This window comes from Bufo gargarizans, chromosome 2, assembly GCF_014858855.1.
Source record: "Bufo gargarizans isolate SCDJY-AF-19 chromosome 2, ASM1485885v1, whole genome shotgun sequence".
Taxonomy (NCBI): domain Eukaryota; kingdom Metazoa; phylum Chordata; class Amphibia; order Anura; family Bufonidae; genus Bufo; species Bufo gargarizans.
This window is the reverse complement of record NC_058081.1, coordinates 56,853,360-56,874,555: the sequence shown is the minus strand read 5'-3', so window position 1 is coordinate 56,874,555 and position 21,196 is coordinate 56,853,360. Positions and strand designations below refer to the sequence as shown.

The 21,196-nt window shown below is 46.5% G+C and overlaps 1 protein-coding gene across 1 annotated transcript; it reads left to right on the top strand.

The window, feature by feature from the left end:
* Nucleotides 1-693: 693 nt before the first annotated feature.
* On the top strand, nt 694-19,279 carry GCDH (glutaryl-CoA dehydrogenase). Its single transcript, XM_044278980.1, has 12 exons — nt 694-745; nt 1,750-1,862; nt 5,441-5,476; nt 8,038-8,178; nt 8,262-8,324; nt 8,405-8,575; nt 10,846-10,975; nt 16,295-16,511; nt 16,770-16,873; nt 17,048-17,173; nt 17,602-17,762; nt 18,791-19,279. Exons 2-12 carry the CDS (start codon nt 1,763-1,765, stop codon nt 18,862-18,864), a joined length of 1,323 nt encoding a protein of 440 aa, XP_044134915.1. The 5' UTR covers nt 694-745; nt 1,750-1,762; the 3' UTR covers nt 18,865-19,279.
* Nucleotides 19,280-21,196: the final 1,917 nt, after the last annotated feature.

Sequence of the window (21,196 nt, the reverse complement as noted above, 5' to 3'; positions counted from 1 at the left end):
TTAGTGAGAAGAAAAGGAGGTAAAATTCATTTGGGTGGTAAGTTGCATGACCGAGCGATAAACGGTGAAAGTAGTGTAGTGCCGAAGTGTAAAAAGTGCTCTGGTCATGAAGAGGGTTTCAGCTAGCGGGGTTGAAGTGGTTAAAAACCACAACTTTTCCAGCAAAAAAAAAACAAGCCCTCATACGGCTAAATAGAAAAGAAAAAAGTGTAGCGCTCGGAAGGCGACAATAAAAAACTGGAGAGAAAAAAAAAACTTTGGTTTGTAAGGCCCAAAACAGACTGGTCACTAAGGGGTTAAGTTGTATCACTAGTCATTGGGGAGAGGAGATTCTCATACATTTAAACGTGTCACCACAGCAGCCAATCATATAACAGCTTTCATATTTCTAAGAGAAGTTGGAACATAAAAGCAGTCATGTGATTGGTCCCTACTGCCAACCACTGTACTGATTGGTTAATATACACAATTCTTCTTCACTGATTTGGTTCTTATGGACAACTGGGTTGTGCCTATAACGCTTCCTGACATTCTTGAAATTTGACATAAGCGTCATGTCTCTGAAAAAGAAGTATATTAGCCAAATGACTTTATCATGTCACGTGACCGTGTGGCCGCTCACCACACTCAACATGGCGTCTTCAGCCTGTCAGTGACGTCATTAACCAGCGACGCGCAAACTCGTCCGCCAGGTGGCGCTGCTACGCCGTCAGTTTCATAACCTGCCAAGAAGAAGCCGCGGAAGGTGAGGGTTGTAGTTTTTGTGATACTGCTTTCTGTCATGTGTGTGCACGGCTAGGGACACTGTGAGCGTCAGAACTGCACACGGCTTCGTCTATATGGGGCCTGATACCTGCTGCTGTAGTACCACAAGTCCCAGCATGTCTTCCAGGACTGGGATGCTTTCTATGTGCCATGAGATTATACACTAAGGTTATCTTCTGACAAAACAGTTTATTTTTGTGTAGCTGCTACTCCCAACATGGACCAATAGGGCTTACTGGGAGTTGTAATTGCAGAGCAGCACTTAAGGGGTTACTGCCGGATAATGATTACATATAGGACTGTGTGATGCGACGTGGAGATTTGGGATAATGGGGATTGTAGTTCTACAGCATTAAAGTTACTATTGATCCATACGTCTGCAAGTAGTGACACTACAACTCCCAACATGCCCTGATCCAGTGGGCATGTCGATCACGAGGCTGGACATTGGACATTCCAAGGCTTCAGCTGTTCCCGGTCAGTATTAATACTCCCCTCATCTGATTGGCTGGAGCAGGGGGTGAGGCCTGGGAGGATGCATCTGATTGGTGAAGTAGGGACAGCTAGTATCATGGATGACACAAACAAGTGACCCTTAAAGCTCCATTCACTTCAGAATCCGATGGTCTGGAATATCTGATAATCTGGCATTGGTGGCAAAATAACAATGCAGAACTGTCCAGAGAGTCTAAGCCCCCAGATCCGGCGCTGCAGCACTAGGCAATGCACAACTGGGACGATATTCGCCCAGTGCTGGATTATCAGATGACAGATAAATGGAAGTTTGCTACGTACGCCCTAAAATACTCAAATTGTGCGTCCGGTTGTGGCTGGTTGATCTGCAGGTCGATCCCCTGGGTTGTCCAGTTTCCTCTTTAAACCGGACAACCCCCTTTAAAATGGTATCCACCGTGGGGGGTCCGGTTTATAGGACAAATCTGTACATTATATGGACTGTCTGATCGCGTGGTAAATTATTTGCAGGGTCTTCATCGTCATGTCGCTGTCGGGCCGCCCCCTGCGTCTGTTCAGAGCTGTGACGCGTGGCTTCAGCATCACCGCAGCCCGGGCACAGGGCACTGCAGCCAAGCAGAGAGGTAAGCGTCCTGTCATCCGGCGTCACTGCCAGAGTCTCCTGATCTGATGGATGCAGCACCCATGCTTGGGGTAATACAACGCCTGCAATTTTCAAATATTCAATTATATACTATTTTCAATATCTGTGCTTGTTGCCAGTGAATAATATTTTTTTTTTTTTTTTTTTTTTTGTGTGGCGGGGATCCGCACAGACCTAATACTTCCTTTATCGTCAGTTTTGAAAATCATATGTAAAGTAAACTCCTCAGCAGCTCACATCTCTCTGTGGTTCTGCTAGGTTGTTACAATGTGTCAGCGCAGGGAAAACATATCCGCCTGGGCCGTTTACCTCTCAGAGGAATGGCTATGCTCGAACCATTGAGAACGAAGCCTCAGCTGCAAGGGTGGATTTTCTGCATCTGGATGTAAAAGGTATTTCTATTCACTGGCAGCAAGCAGAGATAATTCAGAAGGTGAGAACTTGAAAAACAAAGGAGGGGAATTTTTATCATTCCGCATTTGCCAGTTTTCTGGTGTTAAAAGTTGCAAAATCCCTTTTATTTTATTTTTTGTCGCAACCGGCGTTCTTACGCTGTCCTCACCAGGCTTCCGAAAAAAGGGCCATAACAAGGGGGGGGGGGGGGGGCAGATACATTTAGCCTTATTAAACATGACTCCAAGCTGCCATAGAGTCTAGTCTTGAGTACAGACTGCCAAAGAAGCCATTTACTATATGATGAGGCCCTATCGAGACCGGCGTAGCTGACCCCAGAACTGATAGATCAGGACCATAGTATATGTTGATAAAGCTTAAAGGGGTTCTCCAGGACTTTACTATTGGCCTACCTCAGGATAGGCCATCAATATCTAATGGTTGGGGGATGGACACCTGCAGTAGCTCTGGAGCCGGAATTTCATAGCTCCATGCATTGCGTAGTGGATGGAGCTGGTGCTACCCTCAAATCGTCTGTGTGGGGTGTAGGACCCCTGGCGATCAGATAGTGATGGCCTATCCTGTGTTAGAATCCTGGAGTTTGGAAACCTCCTTCCACTTGGCCGGACCTGTAAAGGGAACCCTGCTCCCCGCTCCTCCCGGCCTGCGACGCTCCGCTGCGCCCCCTTCCCTTGCCTGCTGCCTGCAGCCAATCACTGGCCGTGGCGGTGAACAGATCTTCTAGCGTCATGTGACCATTTGTCATGACCTAAGGGGAGAGCCAGTCACCGTCGAGGTGTCAAACTAGATGTTTTCACGAGGGAGCCTCGGTGTCAATGGGTCCGTGGAAAAATCGGAAAGTGCACCATTTTGCAGCCGCATCCGTGATCCGTGTATCCTGTCCGTCAAAAAAATAAGACCTGTCCTATTTTTTTGACGGACAACGGTTCACTGACCCATTCAAGTCAATGGGTCCGTGAAAAAACACGGATGCACACAAGATTGGCATCCGTGTCCGTGATCCTGTGGCCGTAGGTTACTTTCATACAGACGGATCCGAAGATCCGTCTGCATAAAAGCTTTTTCAGAGCTGATGTTTTCACTTCATGAAAACTCAGATCCGACAGTATATTCTAACAAAGAGGCGTTCCCATGGTGATGGGGATGCTTCTAGTTAGAATATACTGAAAAACTGTGTACATGACTGCCCCCTGCTGCCCGGCAGCACCCGATCTCTTACAGGGGGCTGTGATCCGTACAATTAACCCCTCAGGTGCTGCCAGGCAGCAGGGGGCAGACCCCCCCCTCCCTCCCCAGTTTCAATTTCATTGGTGGCCAGTGCGGCCCCCCCCCCCCTCCCTCTCTCTACTGTATTTAACTCATTGGTGGCACAGTGTGCGGCCTCCCCCCTCCATTGTATTTAACTCATTGGTGGCACAGTGTGCGGCCCCCCCCTCCCTCTATTGTATTTAACTCATTGGTGGCACAGTGTGCGGCCGGCCCTCCCTCCCTCTATTGTATTTAACTCATTGGTGGCACAGTGTGCGGCCCCCCTCCCTCCCTCTATTGTATTTAACTCATTGGTGGCACAGTGTGCGGCCCCCCCTCGCTCCCTCTATTGTATTTAACTCATTGGTGGCACAGTGTGCGGGCCCCCCCCCCTCCCTCCCTCTATTGTATTTAACTCATTGGTGGCACAGTGTGCGGCCTCCCCCCCCGATCATTGGTGGCAGCGGAGAAGCATCATACTTACCTCCTGGCTGCTGCGCTGTCTGTGACCGGCCGGGAGCTCTTCCTACTGGTAAGTGACAGATCATTAAGAAATGCGCCGCACAGACCTGTCACTTACCAGTAGGAGAAGCTCCCGGCCGGACACAGACATCGCAGCAGCCAGCAGGTAAGTATGATGCTTCTAATATTGCTAAGTAACCATGGCAACCAGGACTGTAGTAGTGTCCTGGTTGCCATGGTTACCGATCGGAGCCCCAGCGATTAAACTGGGACTCCGATCGGAACTCTCCGCTGCCACCAATGATCGGGGGGGGGGGGCGCACACTGTGCCACCAATGAGTTAAATACAATAGAGGGGGGCCGCACACTGTGCCACCAATGAGTTAAATACAATAGAGGGAGGGAGGGAGGGCCGCACACTGGCCACCAATGATATTCAAACTGGGGATAGAGGGGGGTCTGCCCCCTGCTGCCTGGCAGCCCCTGATCTCTTACAGGGGGATATGATACGTACAATTAACATCTTCAGGTGCGGCACCTGAGGGGTTAATTGTGCGTATCATAGCCCCCTGTAAGAGATCCGGTGCTGCCAGGCAGCAGGGGGCAGTCATGTACACAGTTTGTAGTATATTCTAGCTAGAAGCGTCCCCATCACCATGGGAACGCCTCTGTGTTAGAATATACTGTCGGATATGAGTTTTCACGATGTAACTCAAATACGATGGTATACTCTAACATAGAGGCGTTCCCATGGTGATGGGGACGCTTCAAGTTAAAATATACCATCGGATTGGAGAAAACTCCAATCCGATGGTATAAAAGGGACTCCTGACTTTACATTGAAAGTCAATGGGGACGGATCCGTTTGCAATTGCACCATATTGTGTCAACGTCAAACGGATCCGTCCCCATTGACTTGCATTGTAATTCAGGACGGATCCGTTTGGCTCCGCACGGCCAGGCGGACACCAAAACGACTTTTTTTTCATGTTTGTGGATCCTCCAAAAATCAAGGAAGACCCACGGACGAAAAAACGGACACCCCGTTTTGCGGACTGTGAAAAAATACTGTCGTGTGCATGAGGCCTAAGGCAGTTTTTGCGGCTCGGGTGCAGACCTATTCACTTCAATAGGGCCGCAAAAGATGCGGACAGCACTCTGTGTGCTGTCAGCATCCGTTGTTCCGTTCCTTAGCCCCGCCAAAAAAATATAACCTGCCCTATTCTTGTCCGTTTTTCTGGACAAAAATAGGCATTTCTACAATGGGCCGCCTGTTCCATTCCTCAAATTGCGGAAGGCACGGGTGGCTTCCGTGTTTTGCGGATCGCAAAAACTGGAATGGTCGTGTGCATGAGGCCTAATGCTGTACTAATTACCGCCGGAGCGGTCACATTACTGAGGCTGTGACTTACAGTTGTATGTTCCCTATTACAGACCTCAAGACGCAGAATGAACAGAGATCTGCAAAATGTAAGTCTTGTTTTACCATTTCATCGCTTAACCCTTTCACTTTCCAGGACATATTGATTATTGCCAAGCCTAGAATATAATGTCAAAAAGCATAAAAGAGCTTCTGTCAGTATGATCAACCCTAATAAACCAGGCCTATTGCCTGGTAGGGTTGGCCTTATTTATCTGTGGGTTGCAATGTTGTGGAGATATGAGGATTTTTCTCTTTATGGAAATCAGGCAGTTGGAGCACCGAGGGGCCGGCATAGCTCATGGAGCACTGCTACCGCGACACCCCAGTTCTCAGCACACTCCCCCCCTCCTCTGTGATTGACAGGTATAATAGCCATGTCTAAAGTTACATTCACACGACCATATGTGTTTTGCGGTCTGTAAATTGCGGATCAACAAAAAAACGGATGTCCGGATCCATTGTAACAGTGCCTATCCTTGTCGTCAAAACGGACAAGAATAGGACATGTTCTGTTTTTTGTGGAGCCACGGAACGGACATACGGATGCGGATAGCACACGGTGTGCTGTTCGCATTTTTTGCAGACCCATTGAAATGAATGGGCCCTCATCCAACTGCAAAAAAAACTGAACAGACACGGAAACAAAATACGTTTGTGTGAATGTACCCTAGTGGTGCCTGCGCTGTGGCGGCCCTGTCTAGTGGCGCCTGCGCTGTGGCGGCCCTGTCTAGTGGCGCCTGCGCTGTGGCGGCCCTGTCTAGTGGCGCCTGCGCTCTACTAGTCCTTCCCCATGATTGTGTAGCCTACTGAACAAGACTGAGGGACCATATCAAGGCTTAGGGAGTCTTTGCAGGTGTGTTCTGCTGATTAGCTGATTAGAGTGTGACACAATGAGTCTACAAGATTTAACTTTTTCACAATTATTCTAATTTTCTGAGATCCTTTTGGGGTTTCATTAGCTGTAAGCCAGAATCATCAACACTTGAAATAGATCCCTCTGTGTGTAATGAATCTATAGAATGTGAGTTTCACTTTTTGAATTGAATTACTGAAATAAATTAAAGCAGTTATTTGGTTACATATATAGATGGCCGATCCTAGGTCTGAGGCTTCTTCCTAGGCCTGTGATGGCTAACCTCCAGCACTCCTCCAGCTGTGGTAAAACTACGACCCCCAAGATGCCCCCGTGCTTGGATGTACTCAGAACGCCATAGAAATGAGCGGAGCATGCTGGGAGTCGTAGTTTCACCACAGCTGGAGTGCCGGAGGTTCGCCATCACTGCACTAGACTGAGTATAACATTGTACTTGGAAAGCTGCCGGGAGCTGGCTGTGCTCCCCAGAAAGGCTCCCTGAAACCGTTAAAGGCTGCCAGGACTATCATTTCACAGATTAACTTTTCGGTCATATTCTCATTTATTGAGATGCAGCTGTGCCTTTTCATCCTCCCAGCAGCTGCACTCCCCCACTTCAGACACAGTGGGAAAGTACTGAGCACTAGGGGTGTAGCTGTAGCAGTGCTCCAAGAGCTACGCCCGTCCCTCGGTGCTCCCAACGGTATGATCTATAGCAGTGTATTACTGTACTGTGGCGGCAGCAGGGAGCGCACGGCGTCATAGCAACCAATGACGCCGTGCGCTCCTGCTCTCAGCAGGAATCCAGCCCGTGGTTCCACGGACTACTCCCGGCCGTGTGCATTGGGCCTTACATGAAGATAAAAGTAATGAGATCTCCACAGTGCTGCAAGCTACAGAGAAAAGATACAGTTTTCATCAGCATGATCAACCCTATCGGTCAACATGCCTGCTTTAATAGGGTTGACTCTGCTGCCAGAGGCTCTTTAATTATCCTTATAAAGTCCTTTTCACATTTTTTTTGTTATAATGAAAAGTTTTATTTTGCGGTGCGGTTTCTGTGTGGGGAGAAGGGAGCTGCAAACGAGAGCTGGAAGAAAAATATTCGGTGACCCTTAAAGGGGTCCGCAGCAAAAGAGTTAATGGGCTTGTCCACGGTATATAAAGCAAAATTCTGCAACTTCCTAATATACTTTGTGCATCAGTTATTCGACACTTCCAAGATTTCTGCTTGCTGTCAGTGACCGTAAACATTCCTGTTGTCCTTGCGCAGGTGAGGCTTTGTTGCAATGTATTCAGCCTAGACCAGGGATCAGCAACCTTTAGCACTCCAGCTGCTGTGAAACTATAACTCCCAGCATGCAAACATGCTCAGCTGTTCTTCTACGTTCCACAGAAGTGAGTGGAGCATGCTGGGAGTTGTAGTTTCTGAACAGCTGGAGTGCCGGAGGTTACTGATCCCTGGTCTAGAAAATCCTTAGTAAGGATTCCAGCACCGATACAGAGTGGCGAACCCCCTAGGACGAGAAAGAGATTTGTGCTGTTGGTATGGTTACTTATCAGAGGATGGACTAGACTGATACGCTGTACAAAACCCTCAGCTGTGAACGGGGCTGGATGCAAACCTGTGATCCCATTCACTGACAGGAAGCAGATATCTTTATAAAGGGAAGTTACAGAAACACAAAGTATAGAAGAAGTTGCTGGCCCTATCATGTGGGTAATGATCTTCATGTGTCTGTATTTGTACCACAGCCCGGGTGCAGTTTGACTGGCGTGATGCCCTCTGCCTGGACTCGCAGCTGACAGAGGAGGAAATCATGATACGGGACAGCTTCCGCTCTTACTGCCAGGAGAGGCTCATGCCGCGGATTTTGATGGCGAACCGTCAGGAAGGTAGAAGTGCTAGGTACCGATCCCCCTTCCCCACAGTGACGTCTTCCCGCGTCGTATAACTTCACCACGGTTCTTGTTCCTAGTGTTTGACCGGGAGATTATATCGGAGATGGGAGAATTGGGTGTCCTGGGGTCCACTATTAAAGGTAACAGATCACACATTTATCTATGTGACCAGGACAGTCTTTTCAGCAGCACGTTGACTGTTACTTGCTGCTTCCTCCAGGTTACGGCTGTGCCGGGACATCGTATGTGGCGTACGGGCTGCTGGCCAGAGAAGTGGAGAGGGTGGACAGCAGTTATCGCTCCGTCATGAGCGTTCAGTCCTCGCTGGTAATGCATCCGATCTACGCGTACGGCACAGAGGAGCAGAAGCAAAAATATCTTCCTAGATTGGGTAATGGTGTGCTGGGTCCGTGTGTCTAGTAGTGCCCTACGGTGTGGGTACCGTCATGATGTAGTAGTGTGCGTGCTGCGGGTACCGTCATGATGTAGTGGTATGTGTGAGGCGAGTGGTTGTCATGATGTAGCAGTGTGTGTGAGGTGGGTGGCTGTCATGATGTAGTAGTGTGCGTGCTGTGGGTACCGTCATGATGTAGTAGTGTGCGTGCTGTGGGTACCGTCATGATGTAGTAGTGTGCGTGCTGTGGGTACCGTCATGATGTAGTAGTGTGTGTGAGGCGAGTGGTTGTCATGATGTAGTAGTGTGTGTGAGGTGGGTACCGTCATGATGTAGTAGTGTGCGTGCTGTGGGTACCGTCATGATGTAGTAGTGTGCGTGCTGTGGGTACCGTCATGATGTAGTAGTGTGCGTGCTGCGGGTACCGTCATGATGTAGTAGTGTGCGTGCTGCGGGGTACCGTCATGATGTATAGTTAGTGTGCGTGCTGCGGGTACCGTCATGATTAGTAGTGTGCGTGCTGCGGGTACCGTCATGATGTAGTAGTGTGCGTGCTGCGGGTACCGTCATGATGTAGTAGTGTGCGTGCTGCGGGTACCGTCATGATGTAGTAGTGTGCGTGCTGCGGGTACCGTCATGATGTAGTAGTGTGCGTGCTGCGGGTACCGTCATGATGTGTAGTGTGCGTGCTGCGGGTACCGTCATGATGTAGTAGTGTGCGTGCTGCGGGTACCGTCATGATGTAGTAGTGTGCGTGCTGCGGGTACCGTCATGATGTAGTAGTGTGCGTGCTGCGGGTACCGTCATGATGTAGTAGTGTGCGTGCTGCGGGTACCGTCATGATGTAGTAGTGTGCGTGCTGCGGGTACCGTCATGATGTAGTAGTGTGCGTGCTGCGGGTACCGTCATGATGTAGTAGTGTGCGTGCTGCGGGTACCGTCATGATGTAGTAGTGTGCGTGAGGCAGGTGGTTGTCGTGGTGTAGTATTTTCTGTGCAGGGAATAGCTGTCAAGGTGTAGTAGTAGTAGTGCCTGTGCTGTGGGTGATTGTCATGATGTGGTAGTAGTTTCTACACTGTGGAAGACTGTCATGGTGTAGTAGTAATGCCTGTGCTGTGTGTAAGTGGGTGATTGTCATGGTGTAGTGATAGCTCCTACTCTGTGGATGACTGTCACGGTGTTGTACTAGTCCATGCGCTGATGACAGTCACGGTGTAGTAGAAGATCCTGTCTCAGAATGATTGTCATGAGGTGGTAGTAGTAGTCCCTGTGCTGAGAATGACTAAACCTCATTCACACGTCAGTGATTTCCATTAGTGATTTTGAGCCAAAACACAGAACAGGTGCAGATCTTTCCCTTTTATATCTTATGTATGTGTAGCTCCACTCCTGGTTTTAGCTCACAATCACTTATGGAAATCACTGTCCAAAACATTGACGTTTAAATGGGGCTTTACAGTGTAGCAGTAGTCCCTGCACTGAAGATGACTGTCACAGTATTACTGGTCCCTGTGGTACAAATGACTGTCGTGGTGTAGTGATATTCCTGCACTATGGATGACTGTCACAGTGTAGTAGTACGTGCACTGTAGTTCACAGGATAGTAGTTCTGGCATTGAGGGTGACTTGCAATGTAGTAGTAGAACCTACCTGAGAATTTTATTGTCTACAATTAGTCCCTCCTCTGAGGATGACTGTCACAGTGTAGTTGTAGTCCCTGCTCTGAGGATGACTGTCACGGTGTATTAGTGGTCACTGCGGTACAGATGATGGTGTAGTAGTATTCCTGCATTGTAGGTCACTGTCACAGGGTAGTAGATGTTTCCGGCACTGAGGATGATTGTTACAGTGTAGGAGTAGATCCTACCTGAGGATGTTGGTGTGTACAATTAGTCCCTGCTCTGAGGATGACTGTCACAGTGTAGTTGTAGTCCCTGCTCTGAGGATGACTGTCACGGTGTATTAGTGGTCACTGCGGTACAGATGATGGTGTAGTAGTATTCCTGCATTGTAGGTCACTGTCACAGGGTAGTAGATGTTTCCGGCACTGAGGATGACTGTTACAGTGTAGGAGTAGATCCTACCTGAGGATGTTGGTGTGTACAATTAGTCCCTGCTCTGAGGATGACTGTCACAGTGTAGTTGTAGTCCCTGCTCTGAGGATGACTGTCGTGGTGTAGTAGTGTTTGTGCTGCTGTTGGGTGCTATCATGTGCAGTATCAGATATTCCTCTTATATCCATTCAATAAGTAACATTTTCATGGCAGCGAGAGGAGAGTTGCTCGGATGTTTCGGCCTCACAGAACCAAATCATGGCAGTGACCCATCTGGAATGGAAACCAGAGCTAGATACAATCCAAGCAGCAAAACCTACACACTTAATGGATCCAAGACCTGGTACGACCCTGTCTTCACAAACATCCTTGTTATTTTTCATCAACATGTTTCTATTGCGTTACATTTTCTTAATAACACGAGAAACCCCAAAAAATACAGTGTGGGGGGGGGGGGGGAATAGTCAAGAGGAAGTCACTGTTGCTTCATCAGCTGTACAAACATCCCTGTTCTATGGTTACTTCTGGTGTAACTGCAATGAGTAGACGGAATGTCTTCGGATCCTTCCACCCTTTTCCCCCATCATTCTGCACTCAGTACTAAATAATGAGAGAGTCAGAACAGAAAGTTAGAAATCTTTGCTAACTATTTAAACAGGAAAAACTAAAACCTTGCATTGACATACAGTCATGTGAAAAAATTAGGACACCCTTTGAAAGCATGTGGTTTTTTGTAACATTTTTAATAAAAGGTTATTTCATCTCCGTTTCAACAATACAGAGAGATTAAAGTAATCCAACTAAACAAAGAAAACTGAAGAAAAGTCTTTTCAAGATCTTCTGTAAATGTCATTCTACAAAAATGCCTATTCTAACTGAGGAAAAAGATAGGACACCCTCACATGTATTCCCTCTTAAATTGGCTCAGATCTCACACAGGTATATCACACCAGGTGCACATAATTAGTAGATCGTTACTCTGCATGTTGAATGAGGCTTGCCCTATTTAAACCTCAGACATTTAGTTTGGTGTGCTCCTGACTGTTGAAGTGAGAGTGAGCACCATGGTGAGAGCAAAAGAGCTGTCAGAGGACTTCAGAAAAAAGATTGTAGCAGCCTATGAGTCTGGGAAGGGATTTAAAAAGATCTCAAAAGATTTTGAAATCAGCCATTCCACTGTCCGGAAGATAGTCTACAAGTGGAGGGCTTTCAAAACAACTGCCAACATGCCCAGGACTGGTCGCCCCAGCAAGTTCACCCCAAGAGCAGACCGCAAGATGCTAAAAGAGGTCTCCAAAAACCCTAAAGTGTCATCTCGAGAACTACAGCAGGCTCTGGCTACTGTTGATGTAGAAGTACATGCCTCTACAATCAGAAAGAGACTGTACAAGTTTAACTTGCATGGGAGGTGTGCAAGGAGGAAACCTTTGCTTTCCAAGAGAAACATCGAGGCCAGACTGACATTTGCCAGAGATAAAGTTGACAAAGACCAGGACTTCTGGAATAATGTTCTTTGGACAGATGAGTCCAAAATTGAATTATTTGGACACAACAGCAGAGGACATGTTTGGCGTAAACCAAACACAGCATTCCAAGAAAAGAACCTCATACCAACTGTGAAGCATGGAGGTGGAAGTGTCATGGTTTGGGGCTGCTTTGCTGCAGCAGGACCTGGTCAGCTCACCATCATAGAATCCACGATGAATTCTACTGTGTATCAGAAGGTGCTTGAAGAACATGTGAGACCATCAGTTAGAAAATTAAAGCTGAAGCGGAACTGGACCATGCAACATGACAATGACCCAAAACATACTAGTAAATCAACCAAAGATTGGCTGAAAAAGAAGAAATGGAGAGTCCTGGAATGGCCAAGTCAAAGTCCAGATTTGAATCCCATTGAGATGCTGTGGGGTGACTTGAAAAGGGCTGTACGTGCAAGAAACCCCTCAAACATCTCACAGCTGAAAAAGTTCTGCATTGAGGAGTGGGGTAAAATTTCCTCAGACCGATGTCGAAGACTGGTAGATGGCTACAAGAACCGTCTCACTGCAGTTATTTCAGCCAAAGGAGGTAACACTCGCTATTAGGGGCAAGGGTGTCCTATCTTTTTCCTCAGTTAGAATAGGCATTTTTGTAGAATGACATTTACAGAAGATCTTGAAAAGACTTTTCTTCAGTTTTCTTTGTTTAGTTGGATTACTTTAATCTCTCTGTATTGTTGAAACGGAGATGAAATAACCTTTCATTAAAAATGTTACAAAAAACCACATGCTTTCAAAGGGTGTCCTAATTTTTTCACATGACTGTAAGTATTCAGACCCTTTACGCAGGACTTAGGTGAAGCCCCTTTGGCAGTGATTACAGCCTCCAGTCTTCTTGGGGATGATGCCACAAGGTTTGCACACCTAGATTTGGAGATTTTCTGCCATTCTTCTCTGCAGATCCCCTCAAGCTCTGTCAGGTTGGGTGGGGACCATCAGTGGACAGCCATTTTTAGGACTCTCCAAAGATGTTAGATTGGGTTCAAGTCAGGGCTCTGGCTGGACCACTCAAGGACATTCAGAGAGTTGTCCCTAGCTGCTCCTGTGTTGTCTTGGCTGTGTGCTTAGGGTCATTGTGTTGTTGGAAGATGAACCTTCAACGTAGTCTTAGGTCCAGAGCTCTCTGCATCAGGTTCTCCCATTAAGGGCTATTTCACACCTGCGTTCTTTTCTTCCGGCATAGAGTTCCGTCGTCGGGGCTCTATGCCGGAAGAATACTGATCAGGATTATCCTAATGCATTCTGAATGGAGTGAAATCCGTTCAGGATGTCTTCAGTTCCGGAACGGAACGTTTTTTGGCCGGAGAAAATACCGCAGCATGCTGCGCTTTTTGCTCCGGCCAAAAAAAACTGAAGACTTGCCGCAAGGCCGGATCCGGAATGAATGCCCATTGAAAGGCATTGATCCGGATCCGGCCTTAAGCTAAACGTCGTTTCGGCGCGTTGCCGGATCCGACGTTTAGCTTTTTTAGAGTGGTTACCATGGCTGCCGGGACGCTAAAGTCTCGGCAGCCATGGTAAAGTGTAGTGGGGAGCGGGGGAGCAGCATACTTACCGTCCTGTGCGGCTCCCGGGGCGCTCCAGAGTGACCCGGGAGCCGCACGGATGGTAAGTATACCGCTCCCCCACTCCTACTATGGCAACCAGGACTTTAATAGCGTCCTGGCTGCCATAGTAACACTGAAAGCATTTTGAAGACGGATCCGTCTTCAAATGCTTTCAGTACACTTGCGTTTTTCCGGATCCGGCGTGTAATTCCGGCAAGTGGAGTACACGCCGGATCCGGACAACGCAAGTGTGAAAGAGGCCTAAGAATATCTCTGTACTTTGCTCCATTCAGCTTTCCTCAACCCTAATCAGTCTCCCTGTCCCAGCCGCTTAAAAACACCCTCACAGCATGATGCTGCCACCACCATGCTTCACTGTAGGGATGGTTTTAGGCAGGTGACGAGCAGTTTTCTCTAGATATGATAATAATATATAAATCCACGGCACTCTGAGTGCCGTGGATTTATATATTATTTATATATTATTTAATACTGGCATCAACAGCCTCTCCACTGAGCACCTCCCAATTGGAGTATATACTCCTGTTTTTGACGGTGTGCCTTCCAAAATCTTTTGATATAATTCTCTAGATATGAGGCTTAGCATTGAGGACAAAAAGTTTAGGCTTGGTTTCATCAGACCAGAGAATCTTGTTTCTCACAGACCGAGAGTCCTGTAGGTGCTTTTTTGCAAATGTTTTTTTTTACTGAGGAGAGCCTTCTTTTTGGCCACTCTACCATAAATCCCAGATTGGTGGAGTGCTGCAGTCATGGTTGTCCTTCTGGAAGTTTCTCCCACACGGCCAGGGCCGTCTTTACCAAGGGGCAGCTGCCCCGGGCCCAGTTGCTCCTGGGGGGCCCAAGGCAGCTGCCTCTTGAGCCCTGATAGCTACTGCCCGGGTGTCAAGCTGTCTGTGTACTTTAACGTTGTGATCTAGGACCTTAATGACATCATCACCATGTGACCAGTAACCTAGCAATTACTGGTCACATGGCTATGAGGTCATCACAGGTCCTACTGAGTGTTGCAGAAGTTAACTGTGGAGTTTTTTTGTGTGAAGATTACATCAGAAAAAGGTGACAGGGGCTGTTATGTTAATATACTGTAAACTACTGTATAGTAGGGGGCTGTATACTGTGTGGTGGGGCCGTGTGCTGTGTGGTGGGGCCGTGTGCTGTGTGGTGGGGCCGTGTGCTGTGTGGTGGGGCCGTGTGCTGTGTGGTGGGGCCGTGTGCTGTGTGGTGGGGCCGGTATACTGTGTGGGGGGCCTGTATACTGTGTGGTGGGGGCCTGTATAGTGTGGGGGCTGTATATTGTGGAGTGCTATACTGCTGTACTGTATACTGTGGGGGTCTGTATACTGTGGGTGCGGTATAGTGTAGAGTGCTATACTGCTGTACTGTATAGTGTGGGGGGCTGTATCGTGTATAGTTTGGGGTGTTGTATACTATGAGGTGTTGTATACTGTGGGGTGCTGTATACTGTGGACTGCTATACTGCTCTACTATATACTGTGGGGTACTGTATAGTGTGGGGTGCTATACTGCATACTGTGTGGTGCTGTATACTATAGGGTGCTATACTGCATACTGTGGTGTGCTGGGGTGCACTGTAACACTATGGTGAGCTGAGCCCTGGTCTCCTTCATGCAGAGCGGTGCCCACTTCCAGCCTGAGCCCAGCTGCCCAGAACACTGATACTGAGCCGCTGGAGTCTTCAGAACTGGAAGTATTTACAGTCATTCACTGTACTCTACCAGATGTGTGGATTGTTTGTGTGTTGTGGTGGAGGGCGTGGATCCAGGGGGCCCAAGTAAATTTTTGCCCAGGGTCCAATCAATATTAAAGACGGCCCTGCACACAGCACACAGTCTTTGAAGCTCAGCCAGAGGGACCATTGGGTTCTTGGTCACCTCTCTTACCAAAGGCCTTCTCCTTGATTACTCCCCAAAAGTCTGGTGGGACGGCCATCTCTAATAAGAGTCCTAATTGTTCCAAACTTCTTCTATTTAAGAATTATGGAGGTCACTGTGATCTTGGGAGCTTTTGTCCCCCTTCTCCAGATCTGTGCCTCCACACAATTCTGTATCTGGGCTCTACAGGCAGCTCTTTCCTCCTCATGACTTGTTTTTTGCTCTGATATGTATTGTCAGCTGTGAGACCTTATATAGACAGGGATGTGTCTTTCCAAATCATGTCCAATCAACTGAATTTACCACAGGTGGACTTCTATCAAGGTGTAGAACAAATAAAAAAAATGATAAGAGAAATGGGAGGCCCCCAGAGCTATATGTCAAGTGTCATAGCAAAGGGTCTAAATACTTATGTCCATCTGAAATTTTTGAAACTTTCTCATTATGGAGTATTGAGTGCAGAATGATGGAGGAAAACTTTTTTTATTTTGACACAAGGCAGCTGTGTAACAAAATGTGAAAGGGTCTGAAGACTTTCCGAATGCACTGTAGTCCATCAGTACATATCACATGATGCATGTACACCAATGGTGATCACTAGCGAATATTAGAGGTGTACTAGTATGTAATGTTCGAGACGGTATATACCTTATATCCATAGGATCACCAACTCTCCAATCGCTGATCTGTGTGTGGTTTGGGCTGTGTGTGAAGATGGCAGAGTCCGAGGTTTCCTGATAGACAGAGGAACCAAAGGGCTGTCCACCCCAAAAATAGAAGGCAAATTCTCTCTACGGGCGTCAGCCACCGGAATGATCTTAATGGAAGATGTTGAAATTCCAGAAGAAAACCTGCTCCCCAATGTGTCAGGCATGGGGGTGAGATATTACTCCATATAACATCCCTCTATATCTCCTCCTATTACTCCATATATCCTCTCCTATATCTCCTCCTATTACTCCATATAACCTCTCCTATATCTCCTCCTATTACTCCATATAACCTCTCCTATATCTCCTCCTGTTACTCTGTATAATCTCTCCTATATCTCCTCCTATTACTACCTACTTGCTACGAAAATGTCCTTTTATTACTCTTTATATCGCATATTGTTTCATATCCCTCTTCCTTTCCAGGGACCCTTTGGTTGTCTCAATAATGCCCGTTATGGAATATCTTGGGGGGCACTGGGTGCGGCAGAGTTCTGCTTCCATACAGCACGACAGTATACATTGGATAGGTATGTAATTTACTGGGGGCACATGATAAAGCTCTCTGCCCTGTGGGAGCGGTTACTGTCATAGATACGTTTGCCAATAGATAGAGCTGTCGCTGTAATACTGAGAGTTTGTGATCTGCCTATCACATTGGACACCCGGGCTTGGGCTATGATATTCTTATTTTGATCTGACAGGATTCAGTTCGGTGTGCCACTTGCCAGAAACCAGCTTATACAGAAGAAGATGGCAGATATGCTGACAGAAATTACCATTGGCCTGCAGGCGTGTCTGCAACTTGGACGCCTGAAGGATGAGGACAAGTAGGTTCCAGATTTCTTTGTTGTGGTTCTGTCCGCTATACACTGTAGATGTTTGCTTTCTGCATGAGATGTCACTGAGGGAGTTGCAACCCCCCCAAAAACAGAGATTCTTACCAGGGGGCCAGAAATCATTGTACTATAAACCAGTGACTATCTTTTGGAGCTCCTCTACCTTCCACTGTACCATCATTGAACCTGTATCTGCCACTAGACGGAGCTCATGGCAAATGGATTTTATACAGTGTACCCTGATCTTATTGGAAGCTGTATAAATTTGTAAACCGTGCGCTCCACCTAGTGGCAGCTGCAGGTACCTACAATGTTGTCATTTACTATCCTGATGGTGAGAGGCACAGAAGGGAAACCAACTTTAGAAGGCAGCGTCCAGGTGCATAGTAAATATTCTTCTCCTTATAACATATTTGTAGAGCCACTCCAGAAATGATCTCCCTGCTGAAGAGGAATTCGTGTGGCAAAGCGCTGGACATTGCCCGTCAGGCCCGGGATATGCTGGGAGGAAATGGGATTTCTGATGAATACCATATCATCAGACATGTCATGAACCTGGAGGCTGTAAACACGTATGAAGGTAGGTACACGTATGAAGGTACGCTTGTAGACACTGGAAGCCTATATAACTGTGGGGGAGTCCAACAATATCACATTGTAAAAATATGCTTAACCCCTCGGTGCCACACGGTGAAGATTTATGGCACTGGTGCTATGTAGTTAATGGCAAGTGCTGTAAATGTATGGCATGATGTGGGCATAGGAGCTGTACAAACGGCATCCACATTAGGTGTCCGCTATATATTACAGCTTGCACTCTGCTGCAGCGCCCAGGATCAGAGATACCAATAGTTGAAGCAATTAGATTGTTATCCCACTGATGCCCCTGTGACATGACTGTGAAATGTCAATGGATTTCCCTGGCAAGTGGGTGTCTAAAGAGGGCCCTGTAGGTCCAACCTGTCAGAGGAAGGGCCTAATAGTATGTCTCTCTGGGTATGATCACCAGTAAAATTGATGTGTTTATCCTGCACAGTGAATGCTGGGAAATTATTATTATTATATTTTATTTTTTTCAAGTGTTTTTATTGCGCAAAAATATTAAATCATAAAAACTATAAGAACTATAGAACTCTATCTTTGTAAATATACATTATTTATACTGCACTGTGTATGCCCCAGAAAAGAGTGGCACCATTTTTTCCCCCTCAAAAAAAGTTTTTCAGTACATTATATGTACCCCAAAATAGTGCCACTAAAAAATACAACCCTACGCTGCAACCTTAAGGGCCTAAAGTGTTGATATTGAATACTGCTGGGACGGAGGGTTTGTTATTGAGAAAAACCATTCAGTAGTAGGATGGTGGGTGGTGATAGTGGGATTACTGGACCAACACTGGTTGTCATAAATCAGTATGAGGGCCTGGGACCTTTCCTAGAGAATTATGGTAAGATCACCGCCATGCAGATGCATTTCTTACCAATAGGAAACCCTGAGGTTGCAGCCCAGTAATGCTTTATTATTACTGCAACTCACAGCTGAACAGAAGTCATCATGTGGAAGGTTATGAATCTTGTGATATTACTATATATTCCTGTTCTTTGCAGGCACTCATGACGTCCATGCCTTAATCCTGGGCCGAGCTATCACGGGGCTGCAGGCCTTCACTGTTAACAAGTAATCCGACTTCACTTCTGTACAGAACGATGCGATGCTGCAGCAGTTACTGACTCTTGGGCCCGGATTCCTCTAATCAGATTCTACACTCATCATTAGTCGAAGTTAGAAAATTGGTTATTTCTGGGGACTGGAGTGCTTGTCCATATCACGTACTGCAGTACATGCATTTCTGTCAGGCTGCTATGTTTGTACACAGCTGAACACGTAGAGGCGGACCTGGAATGGTTGTCAGTTTTCCAGCTATGGATTACAAAGATATGTGTTCTGGGGTTATGTAAAAACTGATATGTCTGTTTATTGAGTGTAAAGATTGTAAGAACAGAAACCAAGAACATTCTTACTGTAGAGAGTGAGATCTCCTTAAAAAAAAAAAAAAAATTGAAGATTTAAATAAAAATTTCTAGTTTTGATTTAAACCCTGTGGGCCTCTTTCTACAGCACATTTCTATAGATGTTCAGGGTGGACAATGAAACCCCCAATACTGTTTCCCACCAGACATCCACAGTATATCCACACCGTAAATCTGCTTACACCTTCCACTGAAATAGATGGGTTTAAAAAAAACTGTGTGCAACGTAAAATGAGGATATATTCTGTGTCACCAGTGCAGCTGAAATGGATAAATACACATCTGAGTCTTCTTCAGGCGGCCTTGGTCCCTTTGTTCTCAGGATCGGCAAGAGTCTAAAAGGTTGGACTCCTAGTGACCAGAACATGGTGGCATGTCCTAGCAATAAATCATCACTTTATATAATCGGAAAGACCCTCCGATTCATCTATCGACACACACAGGGGAATATTATTAGGATATGCCATCCATTTCCGATAGGCAGGGTCCAACCACTGGGAACCCCATCAATGGCAGCAGTGCCATAAAAGTGGAACTGTCGGAGTCAGTCAGTAGGAATATACCAACTGTGGCTTCAACATCAAATTGTTAAATATTATATTGTTATTTTATCATTTATTAAGTGATAATAATTCCTAATAGGAATTTAGGACATTTTTAAAACTTTTCATTATAAATTCTATGTTCTATCAGTCTAACGCTACATTCACACGAACGTATATTTTGTTTCCGTGTCCGTTCTTTTTGTGGATCGGATGCAGACCCATTCAAAATGCAGACAGCACACTGTGTGCTATCTGCATCCGTAGGTCTGTTCCGTAGCCCCGGAAAAAAAATAGAACATGTGCTATTCTTGGCCATTTTGCGGACAAGGACAGGCATTGTTACAATGGATCTGCAAAAAAAACAGATGCCATACGTACGTCATCCGTTTTTTTTTTTTTTTTTGTGGATTCGCAATTTGCAGACCAAAAAACAGTCATTAAAAAAATGGATAGCTAGCCGTGGAATCAGTCAGTTTTGGGTGGTTGGGGTTGGAGTGTTAAAGTCAGAATCAGAAATTTAGCCTGCTAACCCCACAGCCCAGGCAACAAGACCTTTGCCTATTGTTGGTTATGCTTGGCTTTCTCCAGATACCGTGCTGCCCCCTCCCTGAACAGAGCAGAGGCATGTCACTTCCCTAGCACCACTGGCAGGGTTCACAGAAGTCAAACCTGGACCCATCAACATTAATGATGAGAATCACTACAACTAATGCACTGGTGAGCTACAGACTTTTGGCCTTGAATTGGGTTCTCCACTAATACGTATCCTATATTCACAGAGCAGGGGAGAAGCAAAGTACCTGAGTAACTTCTATCAGATCGCAGAGTATAGCACAAGTGCTTCACTAGACAGTACCATAAAAGTCAATGGAGCAGTAGTCATGCATGCGCACCATCTCTTCATTCTCATAGAGTACTTCGGGACCTCCATTCTGATGATCTCTCGGGATCCTAGGTTGAGACCCCTCTGCAATTAGATACTTTTTCGCTATTTTGTCAATAGGGGATAAATATTGTTAGTAGAACCTAGAATGTGAATCAGACGGGTTGCGACCACTTCTAGAGCTGCCTGCGAAGTTGAGGGAAAGTCACTTCACTACGTACTGCCTTCCCTTAAAGGTGCTATGCTTTCCAGGATCGCACCATTACAATCAATTGTAGAGCAGGAACTGTGCTCTGTAATAGATAGTAATGATGCAAACCTGATCCCCGTTCCTGTTAGGCTACTCGGCCATGACAGCATATTGTAGGCGTGATCACATCATTACTGTCTATTGCAGGGAACAGTTCCTCCTCTTGTAATGCTGGAAAGCTCAGCACTAGAAAGTGAAGATATCGTGGCAGCTCTACAAGTGGATGCAACCTGTCACATTCCAGTATGGGTTGCTTGCCACCATTTTAAATGATTCATAGAGAATCCCTTTAATGGTGTTTCCAA

Excerpts from the sequence above, each read along its gene's own strand:
- GCDH (XM_044278980.1), top strand. The coding sequence starts at position 1,763 with ATGTCGCTGTCGGGCCGCCCCCTGCGTCTGTTCAGAGCTGTGACGCGT. Across the intron at positions 10,976-16,294 it reads CTTAATGGATCCAAGACCTG|GATCACCAACTCTCCAATCG; the intron begins GTACGACCCTGT and ends TTATATCCATAG. Across the intron at positions 16,874-17,047 it reads CGACAGTATACATTGGATAG|GATTCAGTTCGGTGTGCCAC; the intron begins GTATGTAATTTA and ends TTGATCTGACAG.